At 43.3% G+C, this 12,292-nt stretch overlaps 1 protein-coding gene across 2 annotated transcripts in view; it reads left to right on the top strand.

Moving 5' to 3' along the window:
• CUNH10orf67 (chromosome unknown C10orf67 homolog) overlaps positions 1-12,292 on the top strand; it is a 157,705-nt gene that overhangs the window by 33,728 nt on the left and 111,685 nt on the right. Inside the window, exons 5-6 of one of the 2 annotated variants that reach the window (XM_032163492.2) lie at positions 6,286-6,441; positions 6,768-7,646. In XM_032163492.2, coding sequence (XP_032019383.1) covers positions 6,286-6,441; positions 6,768-6,776 — 165 coding nt within the window. In that variant the 3' untranslated portion in view covers positions 6,777-7,646. Of the gene's footprint in view, positions 1-6,285; positions 6,442-6,767; positions 7,647-12,292 lie in introns of those variants that run through there. The other variant, XM_058432271.1, reaches the window with a different exon arrangement.

The following is a 12,292-nucleotide window of genomic DNA, read 5'->3' as shown; positions in this document are numbered from 1 at the left end:
ATTGTGGCCCTCCCTGTCCCGAAGTCCAGAGAAGCCGAGCCCATCCAGAAGGCAGGCTGGCTTAAGCACCTCTCAGTGTGGTACCCGGGTGAGATTTTAAATGAGTTTCCCAGGGCACTTCTGTGACATGCTCTGATGTGCCAGTCACAGCATCATTCCCTAAACAGCCTGCATCACTTTCTCATTAATTTTTAGTGCATTGGTCTCTGAGCTGTCATGCAATCTTTGCTTTGTTGGCTTAAAAACTTCTGTTTTAGATTCAGAGGGTATATGTGCATGTTTGTTACATGGGTACATTGCATAATGGTGAGGATTGGGCTTCTAGTATATCCATCCCCCAAATATTGAACATTGTATTCAATAGGTAATATTTCAACCTTAGTCTCCCTGCCACCTTTTTCTCTTTTGGAGGCCCCAGTGTCCATTATTTTCATCCTTATGTTCATGCGTACCCGTTGTTTAGCTCCCACTTAGAAGTGAGAACATGTGGTATTTAGTTTTCTGTTCCTGCATTAATTTGCCTAGGATAATGGCCTCCAGCTCCATTCATGTTACTGCAAAGGACATAATTTCATTCTTTTTAATGGCTGTATAGTATTCCATGGTGTATATATTAATATATTACATTTTCTTTATACAATCAACCATTGATGGACACTTAGGTTCGTTCCATGACTTTGCCATTGTGAATAGTGCTGCGAGAAACATACAAGAGCAGGTGTCTTTTTTAAGAGTAAAATAAACCTAACCTATTCAGAAAATAAAAATTAGTTAGAAAATAAGCAAATAATAAAGTGACCCCAAGAAGAGTGTTCACAGGATAGAGAAAGGACATAGGAGTGGAAAGTGGGTGGGTGGGAGACTGGTGCTAAGGCTTCTAGAGCAGGTGACATCTGGATTTGAATGACAAACAGCCACAACAGGACTAAGTGCTAGGATATAATACTTGCTGGGGGCTGTCTGTGTTGTAGGCACTGTCCAAAGTTGCTTACATGCATTATCTTATTTAATTCTCACAATTCAGGTACTATTATTAATAGTCCCACTTTACATATGATAACACTGAGACACTCGGGGTTTAAGAAACCTGTTCAAGGTCCCAAGCTGACAGAGCTGGTCTGCAGACTCAGGCTATCCCACTCTAATACCATTCTGCTAGAATGACAAGCAAGAGCTTATTGGGTCAGCTAAGAGGGAACTCCAAGTGCAAAGGCACAGAGACCTGTGGCAACGTGGTGTTTCTGAGAAGTTGGATGCTGAGTGTATCAGTATTGATAAAATGCCCAGTTTGGGTGAAGAAAGAGGAGAGAAGACTGGCATGAGTTGCTGGCCAGGTAAGTTGGCAGCAGATCATGAAGGCTGCCGTTTTGTATACCATGCTAAGGGAGTTGGATGTTAGCCCGTAGGAGGAGATGGGGAGAGCTGCATTTTAGAAAGGTTATTTGGCTACTGAATGAAGATTGGAGGGGAGTGACAAAACAAGAGGCAGGGAGGCTAGTTAAGAGGCTTTTACAATATCCAGGTAAACAAGGCAAGTACGAAGACTGTAGTGGAACAGGAAAGAAGGTGATGGGCTTTGGTACAGATTTAGGGGTAGATTGAACAAATTTGGTTAGTTCGTGCAAGAGAAGGGGCTTAAAATGGGTTTCTGGCTTATGCAGCTGTTAATAAGGGGATGCAGAAAGGATGACAGTGAAGGTTGAACTCTGTTTGGATCTGTTGGATACATAATGCCTAGTAACACTTAAGGGCCCTAGTAGAATAAATGTGTGTTGACCTTAGCAGAGTGTTTGAGCTGTAGACATATGTAAGAATAGATGTAAAGACTAGATCTACATAATCAATACTCTTGTTTAAAAATCACAAAATTTAAGGCCAGGAGCAGTGGCTCTGTAGTCCCAGGACTTTGGGATGCTGAGGCAGGTGGATCCCTTGAGCTCAGGAGTTTGAGACCAGCCTGGGCAACATGGCAAAGCCCGGTCTCTGCAAAAAGAAATACACAAATTAGCCAGGCATGGTGGTATGTGCCTGTAGTCTCAGCTACTTGGGAGGGAGAGGTGGAGGCAGAGGTGGGAAGATCATTTGAGCCCAGAAAGCGGAGGTTGCAGTGAGCCGATTGCATCACTGCACTCCAGCCTGGGTGATAGAGTGAGACCCTGTCTAAACAACAACAAAAAAAACAACTAAATAAAAAATCTAAATAAAGTCACAAAATTTTAAAAGCTGATATTGGATATTGTCATATGGAGTATTCTTTTTCACTCTTTTTAATTCTACTGTACATTCATATTTTTTTATACTGTATAGATTATGCCAGTGCAGTTCATAGCCACCTTCATATATTATTCTTCCTAGTCTGCTGGTATTCATCATATTAGGACAATTTGAGCTTACAAATCTAACTCTTTTGAAATATAACATTAAGTATATTAGCAGATATTACTAGGTTTTGCTATATTTCTTGTATGTTGTATGTACCCAAATATATTAGTAACAAACACACAAAGAATCAAACGGTTTCTTTATAATTTCAAAAAGAGTCCAAACTAAACCACAAGTTTTGCATAGCAGTGTTGAAAATAAGATTTTTAAATGCTGGAACTAAGTAACATTATCCACTTTTAAAGCATTTCATCCTTTTTTTGGTTTTGTAATATAATTCTTCAGAGTAATGAATGCAGATAGGAAGCACCTAAATGCTTAAAACAAGCTGTCAAGGTGTATTACTTCTTTCAGCATCTCCATTCCAGTCTATTGAAGGAATTAGTTGCACCATTGGTGTTTACTTCCTTTTCTACATATTCAAATTTTTACTGTCTTCCCTTCTAGAAGAAGATTAAAGTAGGATATTCACAAATCATGATGCCAATTTACTATTAGGATTTACTATTATTACCTTTTTCCAGCTTTACTGATGTATAACTGACAAATACAAATTATATATATTCAAGGTATACGATGTGATGATTTGAAATACATTGTATAATGATTACCACAATCAAATTAATTAACACATACTTCTAGTTACTACTGTGTGTGGGGTGGGGGGGCGGTGGCAGTAAGGTCACAAGATCTGCCCTCCTGGCAAATTTCAAGTAAACAATACAGTATTATTAACCATAGTCACCATGCTGTATGTTAGATTACCAGAACTTATTCATCTTATGACTGAAAGTTTATACCCTTTGACCAGCATCTCCCCATTTTCCCCATGCTCCAGCCTCTGTCAACCACTATTCTTTTTTTTTTTTTTGTCTGAAATGGAGTCTGGCACTGTCACCCAGGCTGGGCTGGAGTGCAGTGGTGCTATCTTGGCTCACTGCAACCTCCACCTCCCGGCTTCAAGTGATTCTCTTGCCTCAACCTCCCAAGTAGCTTAGATTACAGGTGTCTGCCACCATGCCCAGCTAATTTTTTGTATTTTTAGTAGAGACGGGGTTTCACATGTTGGCCAGGCTAGTCTCGAACTCCTGACCTGATGATTTGCCCGCCTAGGGCTCCCAAAGTGCTGAGATTACAGGCGTGAGCCACCGCGCCCAGCCTGTCAACCACCGTTCTACTCCCTGCTTCTTTAAGTTCAACTTTTTTACATTCTACATACTAGTGAGATAATACAGTATTTACCTTTTTATGTCTGGCTTATTTCACTTAGCATAACGTCTTCCAGGTTCATCCATGTTGTCCCAAATAGCAAGATATCCTTCTTTTTTATGGCTGAAAAATATTCTGTTGTATTAATATATACATTGTACATACTGCCATTGTAAATATTCCAGTGTGTGTGTGTGTGTATGTGTAACATTTTCTTCATCTGCTGATGGATATTTAGGTTGTTTCTATATCTTGGCTATTGTGAATAATGCTGTAATGAACATAGGAATGCAAATATCTTTAAGATCATGATTTTATTTCCTTTGAATATATACCCAGAAGTAGGATAGCTGGATCATGTGGCAGTTCTAGTTTTAATTTTCTGAAGAACCTCCATACTATTTTCCATAATGGTTGTACCACTTTACATTCCCATCAACAGTGCACAAGGGTTGCCTTTTCTCCATACCCTTGCCAATACTTGTTATCTCTTATCTTTTTGAAAATACTCATTCTAATAGCTCATTCTTATCATAATGAGGTAATATCTCATTGTAGTTTTGATTTGCATCTTCTTGATGATTGGCAATGTTTCATGTAACTGTTGGCCATTTGCATATCATCTTTGGGAAAATGTTTATTTAGGTTCTTGGCCCATTTTTTAATCTTTTCTTTTTAAAAAAATCTTAGAGAAAGATGCCTTGTTATGTTGCTAAGGCGGGTCCCAAACTCCTGGCCTCGAGTGATCCATCTGCTTCAGCTGGGATTATAGACACAAGCCACCAGGCCTGGCATTTACTATTGCTTTATTGAACTTCTAATTTTGTTAATGCATTGTTTTTCTTGATTTGTTCAACTGTGTATCTGTGTTCTCTTGCATCTCATTGAGGTTCTTAAAGATAATTATTTTGAATCATTTATCAGATGATTTCCAGATCTCCATTTTTTTTGGAGTCAGTTACTGGAACTGTATTCGTTTTCTTGAGAGTGTCATGTTTGCCTGATTCTTCACTATCTATATAGCCTTATGTTGGCGTTTGTGCATTTGGATGAGCAAACACTTCCTCCAGTCATTACAGACTGGTTTTGGTAGGTAAAGATTTTCTTCTTTTGGGTCCCTAAGCTGGTAAGATTGCCTCCAGGATTGCAGTTGAGTAGGGTTGCAGCCGAGTTACGTGGCTGCTGCTGGGTCTGCAATGGGGACCATGTTAGTGGGCCTATTACTAGGGGCTTGAGCAGGCTTGGATCCTGTCTGGCCCCTGGAAAGAATAAACTGCTTCCAGGACCTTGGTCTGTAGAGTTGGTGCTGGGTAAAGAATATGCTTCAGGTTTCACAGTTGGGTTTGCAGATGGTGGGCCTGTTACCAGGCAAACAGATGAGTGTGTATTCCTTCAGGTCCCTTGGAGTGTTCCTGCTGGGTTACTGAGTTGGTCCCCGGGCAAGGAGAATTGGCCATGGACCATGGCTGACAGGGGCTTGAATGGAATTACAGGGCTGCTTCATGGCTTACACTGAGACTGGGGTCTGCAGACATGCCTCCAGAGACACAGACAGGTGTGCCTCCTGCTAGGCTCCTGGACAAGCAGGACTGGTCCTGGACCATGGCTGAGTGGGCTTGAGCTGGGTCACGGGGCTACTTCAGGCCTCTCCATCAGACTGAGGTCAGCAGCTTGCCTCCAGAGGCATAGATGGGCATATTTCCTGGCAGATCTCTGGGTGGACAGGACTGCTTCTGGATGAAGGCTAGGAAGGGACAGAACTAGGTTGCAGGCCCACCCCAAGATCTGCAGTGGAATCAAAATCAGTGGGCCTGCCTTTGGGGCACAGAAAGGCATAGCTTTCAGCAAGCCCCTGGGTGGGCAAGACTGCTCTCAGACTGCAGCTGAGAGGGCTGGGACCAAGTTAAAGGGCTGTGTCGAGATCTGCTGTGAGACTGAGGTCAGCCGACCCGCTTCCGAAGGCACAAATAGGCATGACTCCCAGCAGGTGCCTGGGCAGGCAGAACTGGTCTCAAACTGCAGCTGAAAGTGGGTTTGGTTGAGTTACAGAGCTGATTCAGGGTCCACAGCTGAGACTGAGGCCTGTGGGCGTGTCACCAGAGGCACAGGTGAATGTGATTCCTCCTGGATTTCTTGGGAGATGGTTCTAGTGGCAGGACCAAATCCACACGGGGATGGAGCCGTTTCTGGGTTTGTAGCTGGGACCATGGTCAGTGAGCCTGCCACCTAGGTGCAGCCTGCCAGTCAAAACAGCCCTCCTCAGTCTTGGGCTCCACCAGAGTTTTGCAGTCTTCTATCCAGGTCCCAAATCTCCCTCAAGGGAAGTTTTGTCCATGGATGGCTGCCAAATTCTTGTTGAGTAGATGTTCTCCTATTCTTCCATCTCGTTCTTTACTATTGTAGTTTACATGGCTGATATAGTTAGAGTAACTGATCATGCTTTGTGTTTTATAGGATAACACTGCGCTACATAGTGCATAATACTTTTTAAGCATATATTTCAATATAAATAAAGTTGCTTACTAAAATTGTATGCAGGTTACAAAAATAACCTTCACAAAACAGTAGCTTAAAAGATGAAATGTTTTCTGGTGGTGTCTAATTTTTAATGCTGTGTGTCTAATTTAGTGTTAGTGCCTAATTTTTAATGCTTAGTGTCTAATTAATTTTTAATGCTGCTTTTTTTGTCCCCAGCAATTCTTTGAGGTAGAAGAAGAGAATGTTTATTTGCAAGATGCGAGTAGTGTCAAAACAAATATTTTGTTAAGAAAACTGAAAGAGAAAGAAGAAGTTATTAAAGAATTAAAAGAAGAACTAGGCCAATATGAAGATTTTGGATTTCACAAAATGGTAAGTTTCAAGGCAAGGAATAATTAATTTTAACATATGTAAATAAAGTCATAAATAGTTAAAATCTTGAGTTAATGATAAATTAAAATCCAGTTGATGCATTTTGGGCATCTCCCCATAACATAAGCCAGTCTAACTCTTTTCTGCTCAGTGGCCTATTCTAGAAAACCCATAACAATATGAATAGGAGCAATACAATTAAAAATACAATTTTTATTTAAATGGAAACGAAATAACTTACCTCCCACTGCAAAAAACTGTCCTACTCTAGAAGAGCGTGGGAGTGGATTTTTGTTGTAACCGAAGACTCCCACCCTTTTTTGCAGTTAAAGTAGTTTGAAAGACACAAAGCTAATCTTTCCAAGCCAGAGCTTCCAAGAAGCCAACTTGGAACAGAATGACATTTAAATAAAAATATCAAGAAGAAAAATCCCAGAGGATTTTCCCCTCAGTTTTTCCTGTTGCAGTGGGAGCCAGGAGCTGCTTTACTGGTTGGACAAATTACTGATGGGAGCAAAAATGGAATGAGTGAGAAGGCAGAAAGAACCACCTAAACTCCTGTCAAGGAGGAAGTTTAAGGGCTTTGGAAAATGTGGATCCTGAGAACGAATTCATTGTCATCTCATGTCTGCTCTGAGCCACCAGATGTCTCAGGCCCAACCACGGTCCAGAGCTGGAGAGGATTTTATTATTAAGTTCTAAGAACAAGAAGCTGATTGTTTGATTTGGAAAGGCTAACAGATGCTGGGACCCAGGAGGAATAAAAGTCTATTGAATAGCAATAGCAGGTATCAGATACTTCATCGATGGCATCTCTTCTCATTCTCACAGTTCAGTTTGCAGATGAAGAAGCAGAGACAGGGTGGTTAAGTAACTTCCTCATGGGCAAACAGGTAGTAGATGGTAAAGATGGTACATGAACCAAGGTTCACCTGAATCTAAAGTCCACTTACAGAGGGGGAGCTTCATCCTCTACAGTAAGAATTAAAGGTTGTAGTGAATATATAATATATATATGCATATAGAAAATGTATAGATTATAATGTATAGATTATGTTATAATATATTATAATGTGATATATTATAATACATTAATAATTATTAATAGATTAATACACATAGAGGGCTACCCTCTTTGGGTCTCCTCCCTTTGTATGGGAGCTCTGTTTCCACTCTATTTCACTCTATTAAATATTGCGACTGCACTCTTCTGGTCCGTGTTTGTTACGGCTCGAGCTGAGCTTTCACTCGCCGTCCACCACTGCTCTGTGCCGCCATCGCAGACCCACCGCTGACTTCCATCCCTCCGGATCCAGCAGGGTGTCCACTGTGCTCCTGATCCAGCGGGGCGCCCATTGCCGCTCCCAATAGGGCTAAAGGCTTGCCATTGTTCCTGCACGGCTAAGTGCCCGGGTTCATCATAATCGAGCTGAACACTAGTCACTGGGTTCCACAGTTCTCTTCCATGGCCCATGGCTTCTAATAGAGCTATAACTGCAAGGCCCAAGATTCCATTCCTTGGAATCCATGAGGCCAAGAACCCCAGGTCAGAGAACACGAGGATTGCCACCATCTTGGAAGTGGCCCGCTGCCATTTTGGAAGCGGCCCACCACCGTCTTGGGAGCTCTGGGTGCAGGGACCGCCCAGTAACATTTTGGCGGCCCAGATGGGACCTCCAAAGCGGTGAATAATATTGGGACCACTTTCACTTGCTATTCTGTCCTATCCTTAGAATTGGAGGAAAATACCGGGCACTTGTTGGCCCGTTAAAAACGATAGTGTAGCCACCGGACTTAAGACTCAGGTGTGAGGCTGTCTGGGGAAGGGCTTTCTAACAACCCCCAACACTTCTGGGTTGGGGATGTTGGTCTGCCTGGAGCCACCTTCCACTTTCAATTTTCTTGGGGAAGCCGAGGGCCAACTAGAGGCAGAAACCTGTTGTCCCGAACTCCCGGCAGTAGCTGGTTGAGATCATAGCGCAGCCAGAAGTTTCTACCCAACAGTTGCCCATGCGTGCGCCCCTACCTTTCCTTCTGACCCATACCTCCCGGGTCCCGACCACAACTTTCTTGGAAGTGTAGCCCCAAAATTCTCCTTACCTCTGAATCTACTTCCTCTGATCCCTGCCTCCTAGGTACTAATGGTTCAGACTTTCATTTCCTCTAGCAAGTTGTATCTCCAAAGGGATCTAAGGATGCTCTAGGCTGCATCCTTAGGCATCTAGGCTATAAATCCAGGGAGTCTTATCCCTGGTGTCTCTCCCGATTTAGGTATACAGCTCTCGACATGGGCAGTGATGTGGGACCCGTTCCCCACCACCCTTGTCAGGGCCCCAAGTTTGTAATGGCTAAGAGAGAGAGAGACAGGGCAGGAGAGAGAGAGAGACAGAGAGAGATGGAGAGAGAGACGGAGAGAGAGAGAGAGACGGAGAGAGAGAGAGATGGAGAGAGAGATGGAGAGACAAAGAGGGAGTCAAAAAGAAAGAAAAAGATAGAAATAGTAATAAAGTGTGCCCTATTCCTTTAAAAGCCAGGGTAAATTAAAAACCTGTAATTGATAATTGAAGGTCTTGTCTGTGACCCTATAATACTCCAATGCCACTTTGTTGTCAGTGTAAATAAGGCCTTAGCCCGAAAGCCCTGAGGCCACTGACAACCCCTAGCTTTCCTATCAAAAATCCTTAACCCAGTAACCCGCAGACGGGCCAAATGCATTCAGTCGGTAGCAGCAACTGCTTTGCTAACAGAAGAAAGTAGAAAAGTAACTTTTAGAGGAAATCTCATTGTGAGCACGCTTCACCAGTTCAGAATTATTCTAAGTCAAAAAAGCAAAAAGGTAGCTTACTAACTCAAAAATCTTAAAGCATGGGGCTATTCTGTTAGAAAAGGGTAATGTAACTCCAACCACTGATAATTCCCTTAACCCAGCAGATTTCCTAACGGGATTTAAATCTTAATTACCATACAAAGGTCCGACCAGACCTAGGAGGAACTCCCTTCAGGACAGGACGATAAATGATTTCTCCCAGTTGATTGAGGAAAAAACCACAATGGGTATTCAGTAATTGATACGGAGACTGTTGTGGAAGCAGAGTTAGAAAAATTGCCTAATAATTGGTCTCCTCAAATGTGCGAGCTGTTTGCACTCAGCCAAGCCTTAAAGTACTTAAAGAATCAAAAGACGATCTCAATCCTGACTCAAAGGTTAGCTATACCCTCTCTGAAACAAATTTGCATAAGAACTGTTGTTTATGGGAATACATCTTGATGGGGCAGCTGGGTTGTTTTGAAATACTCAGGAACCCAGCCCAGCTCTAGAACTCACTCCTGAGTGCAAAGGCAATGTTGGGCATGCTGGTAAAGGACTACTAGAATCCAGCAGCCTGAACCCCTTTCTTTGTGATCAAGAAACACGGGAAAACAGATGCAGGACTGCTACATCGGTGAGCGTAACTAATCTGATAAGCAGAGGTCCGTGGATGGTTACGCACCCTGGAAAGGAATAAGCTTAGGACCATAGAGGACACTCTAGGACTAATGCTCATCGGAAAATGACTAGGGGTGCTGGCATTCATATGTTCTTTTTTCAGATGGGAAACGTTCCCCCTAAGGCAAAAACGCCCCTAAGATGTATTCTAGAGAATTAGGACCAATTTGACTCTCAGACGCTAAGAAAGAAATGACTTATATTCTTCTGCAGTACCATCTGGCCAGGACATCCTCTTCAAGGGGGAGAAACCTGGCCTCCTAAGGGAAGTATAAATTATAACACCATCTTACAGCTAGACCTCTTTTGTAGGAAAAAGACAAATGGAGTGAAGTGCCACATGTACAAACTTTCTTTTCATTAAGAGACAACTCGCAATTATGTAAAAAGTGTGATTTATGCCCTACAGGAAGCCCTCAGTCTACCTCCCTACCCCAGCGTACCCCCAACTCATTCCCCAACTAATAAGGACCACTCTTCAACCCAAATATCCAAGAGGAGATAGACAAAGGGGTAAACAATGAACCAAAGAGTGCCAATATTCCCCGATTATGCCCCCTCCAAGCAGTGGGAGGAGGAGAATTCGGTCCAGCTAGAGTGCATGTACCTTTTCTTTCTCAGACTTAAAGCAAATTAAAATAGACCTAGGTAAATTCTCAGATAACCGTGATGGCTATATTGATGTTTTACAAGTGTTAGGACAATCCTTTGATCTGACATGGACAGATACAATGTTACTGCTAAATCAGACACTAACCCCAGATGAGAGAAGTGCCGCCATAACTGCAGCCCGAGAGTTTGGTGATCTCTGGTATCTCAGTCAGGTCAATGATAGGATGACAACAGAGGAAAAAGAATGATTCCCCACAGGCCAGCAGGCAGTTCCCAGTGTAGACCCTCACTGGGACACAGAGTCAGAACATGGAGATTGGTGCCGCAGACATTTGCTAACTTGAGTGCTAGAAGGACTAAGGGAAACTAGGAAGAAGCCTATGAATTATTCAATGATGTCCACTATAACACAGGGAAAGGAAGAAAATCCTACTGCCTTTCTGGAGAGACTAAGGGAGGCACTGAGGAAGCATACCTCTCTGTCACCTGACTCTATTGAAGGCCAACTAATCTTAAAAGATAAGTTTATCACTCAGTCAGCTGCAGACATTAGAAAAAAACTTCAAAAGTCTGCCTTGGGCCCGGAGCAAAACTTAAAAACCCTATTGAACTTGGCAACCTCGGTTTTTTATAATAGAGATCAGGAGGAGCAGGCAGAACAGGACAAACAGGATAAAAAAAGTCCACCGCTTTAGTCATGGCCCTCAGGCAAGCGGACTTTGGAGGTTCTGGAAAAGGAAAACGCTGGGCAAATTGAATGCCTGATAGGGCTTGCTTCCAGTGTGGTCTACAAGGACACTTTAAAAAAGATTGTCCAAGTACAAGTAAGCCGCCCTCTCGTCCATGCCCCTTATGTCAAGGGAATCACTGGAAGGCCCACTGCCCCAGGGGACGAAGGTCCTCTGAGTCAGAAGCCACTAACCAGATGATCCAGCAGCAGGACTGAGGGTGCCTGGGGCAAGCGCCAGCCCATGCCATCACCCTCACAGAGCCCCAGATATGCTTGACCATTGAGGGCCAGGAGGTTAACTGTCTCCTGGACACTGGCGCAGCCTTCTCAGTCTTTTTTTTTTTTTTTTTTTTTTTGACGGAGTCTTGCTCTGTCACCCAGGCTGGAGTGCAGTGGCGCGATCTTGGCTCACTGCAAGCTCCACATCCTGGGTTCACGCCATTCTCCTGCCTCAGCCTCCTGAATAGCTGGGACTACAGGTGCCCACCACCACGCCTGGCTAATTTTTTTGTATGTTTTAGTAGAGACGGGGTTTCACCGTGTTAGCCAGGATGGTCTCGATCTCCTGACCTCATGATTCGCCCGCCTCGGCCTCCCAAAGTGCTGGGATTACAGGTGTGAGCCACTGTGCCCAGCCCCTTCTCAGTCTTACTGTCCTGTCACGGACAACTGTCCTCCAGATCCATCACTATCCAAGGGGTCCTAGGAATAGCCAGTCACTAGATACTTCTCCCAGCCACTAAGTTGTGACTGGGGAACTTTACTCTTTTCACATGCTTTTCTAATTATGCCTGAAAGCCCCACTTCCTTGTTAGGGAGAGACATTCTAGCAAAAGCAGGGGCCATTATACACCTGAACATAGGAGAAGGAACACCCATTTGTTGTCCCCTGCTTGAGGAAGGAATTAATCCTGAAGTCTGGGCAACAGAAGGACAAAATGGATGAGCAAAGAATGCCCATCCTGTTCAAGTTAAACTAAAGGATTGCGCCTCCATTCCCTACCAAAGGCAGTACCCCCTTA

The sequence above is a fragment of the Hylobates moloch genome, unplaced genomic scaffold, assembly GCF_009828535.3.
Source record: "Hylobates moloch isolate HMO894 unplaced genomic scaffold, HMol_V3 SCAFFOLD_2, whole genome shotgun sequence".
Classification (NCBI taxonomy): Eukaryota; Metazoa; Chordata; class Mammalia; order Primates; family Hylobatidae; genus Hylobates; species Hylobates moloch.
Note: the sequence above shows the minus strand (reverse complement) of the source record. Positions and strands in the feature narration are given on the sequence as shown.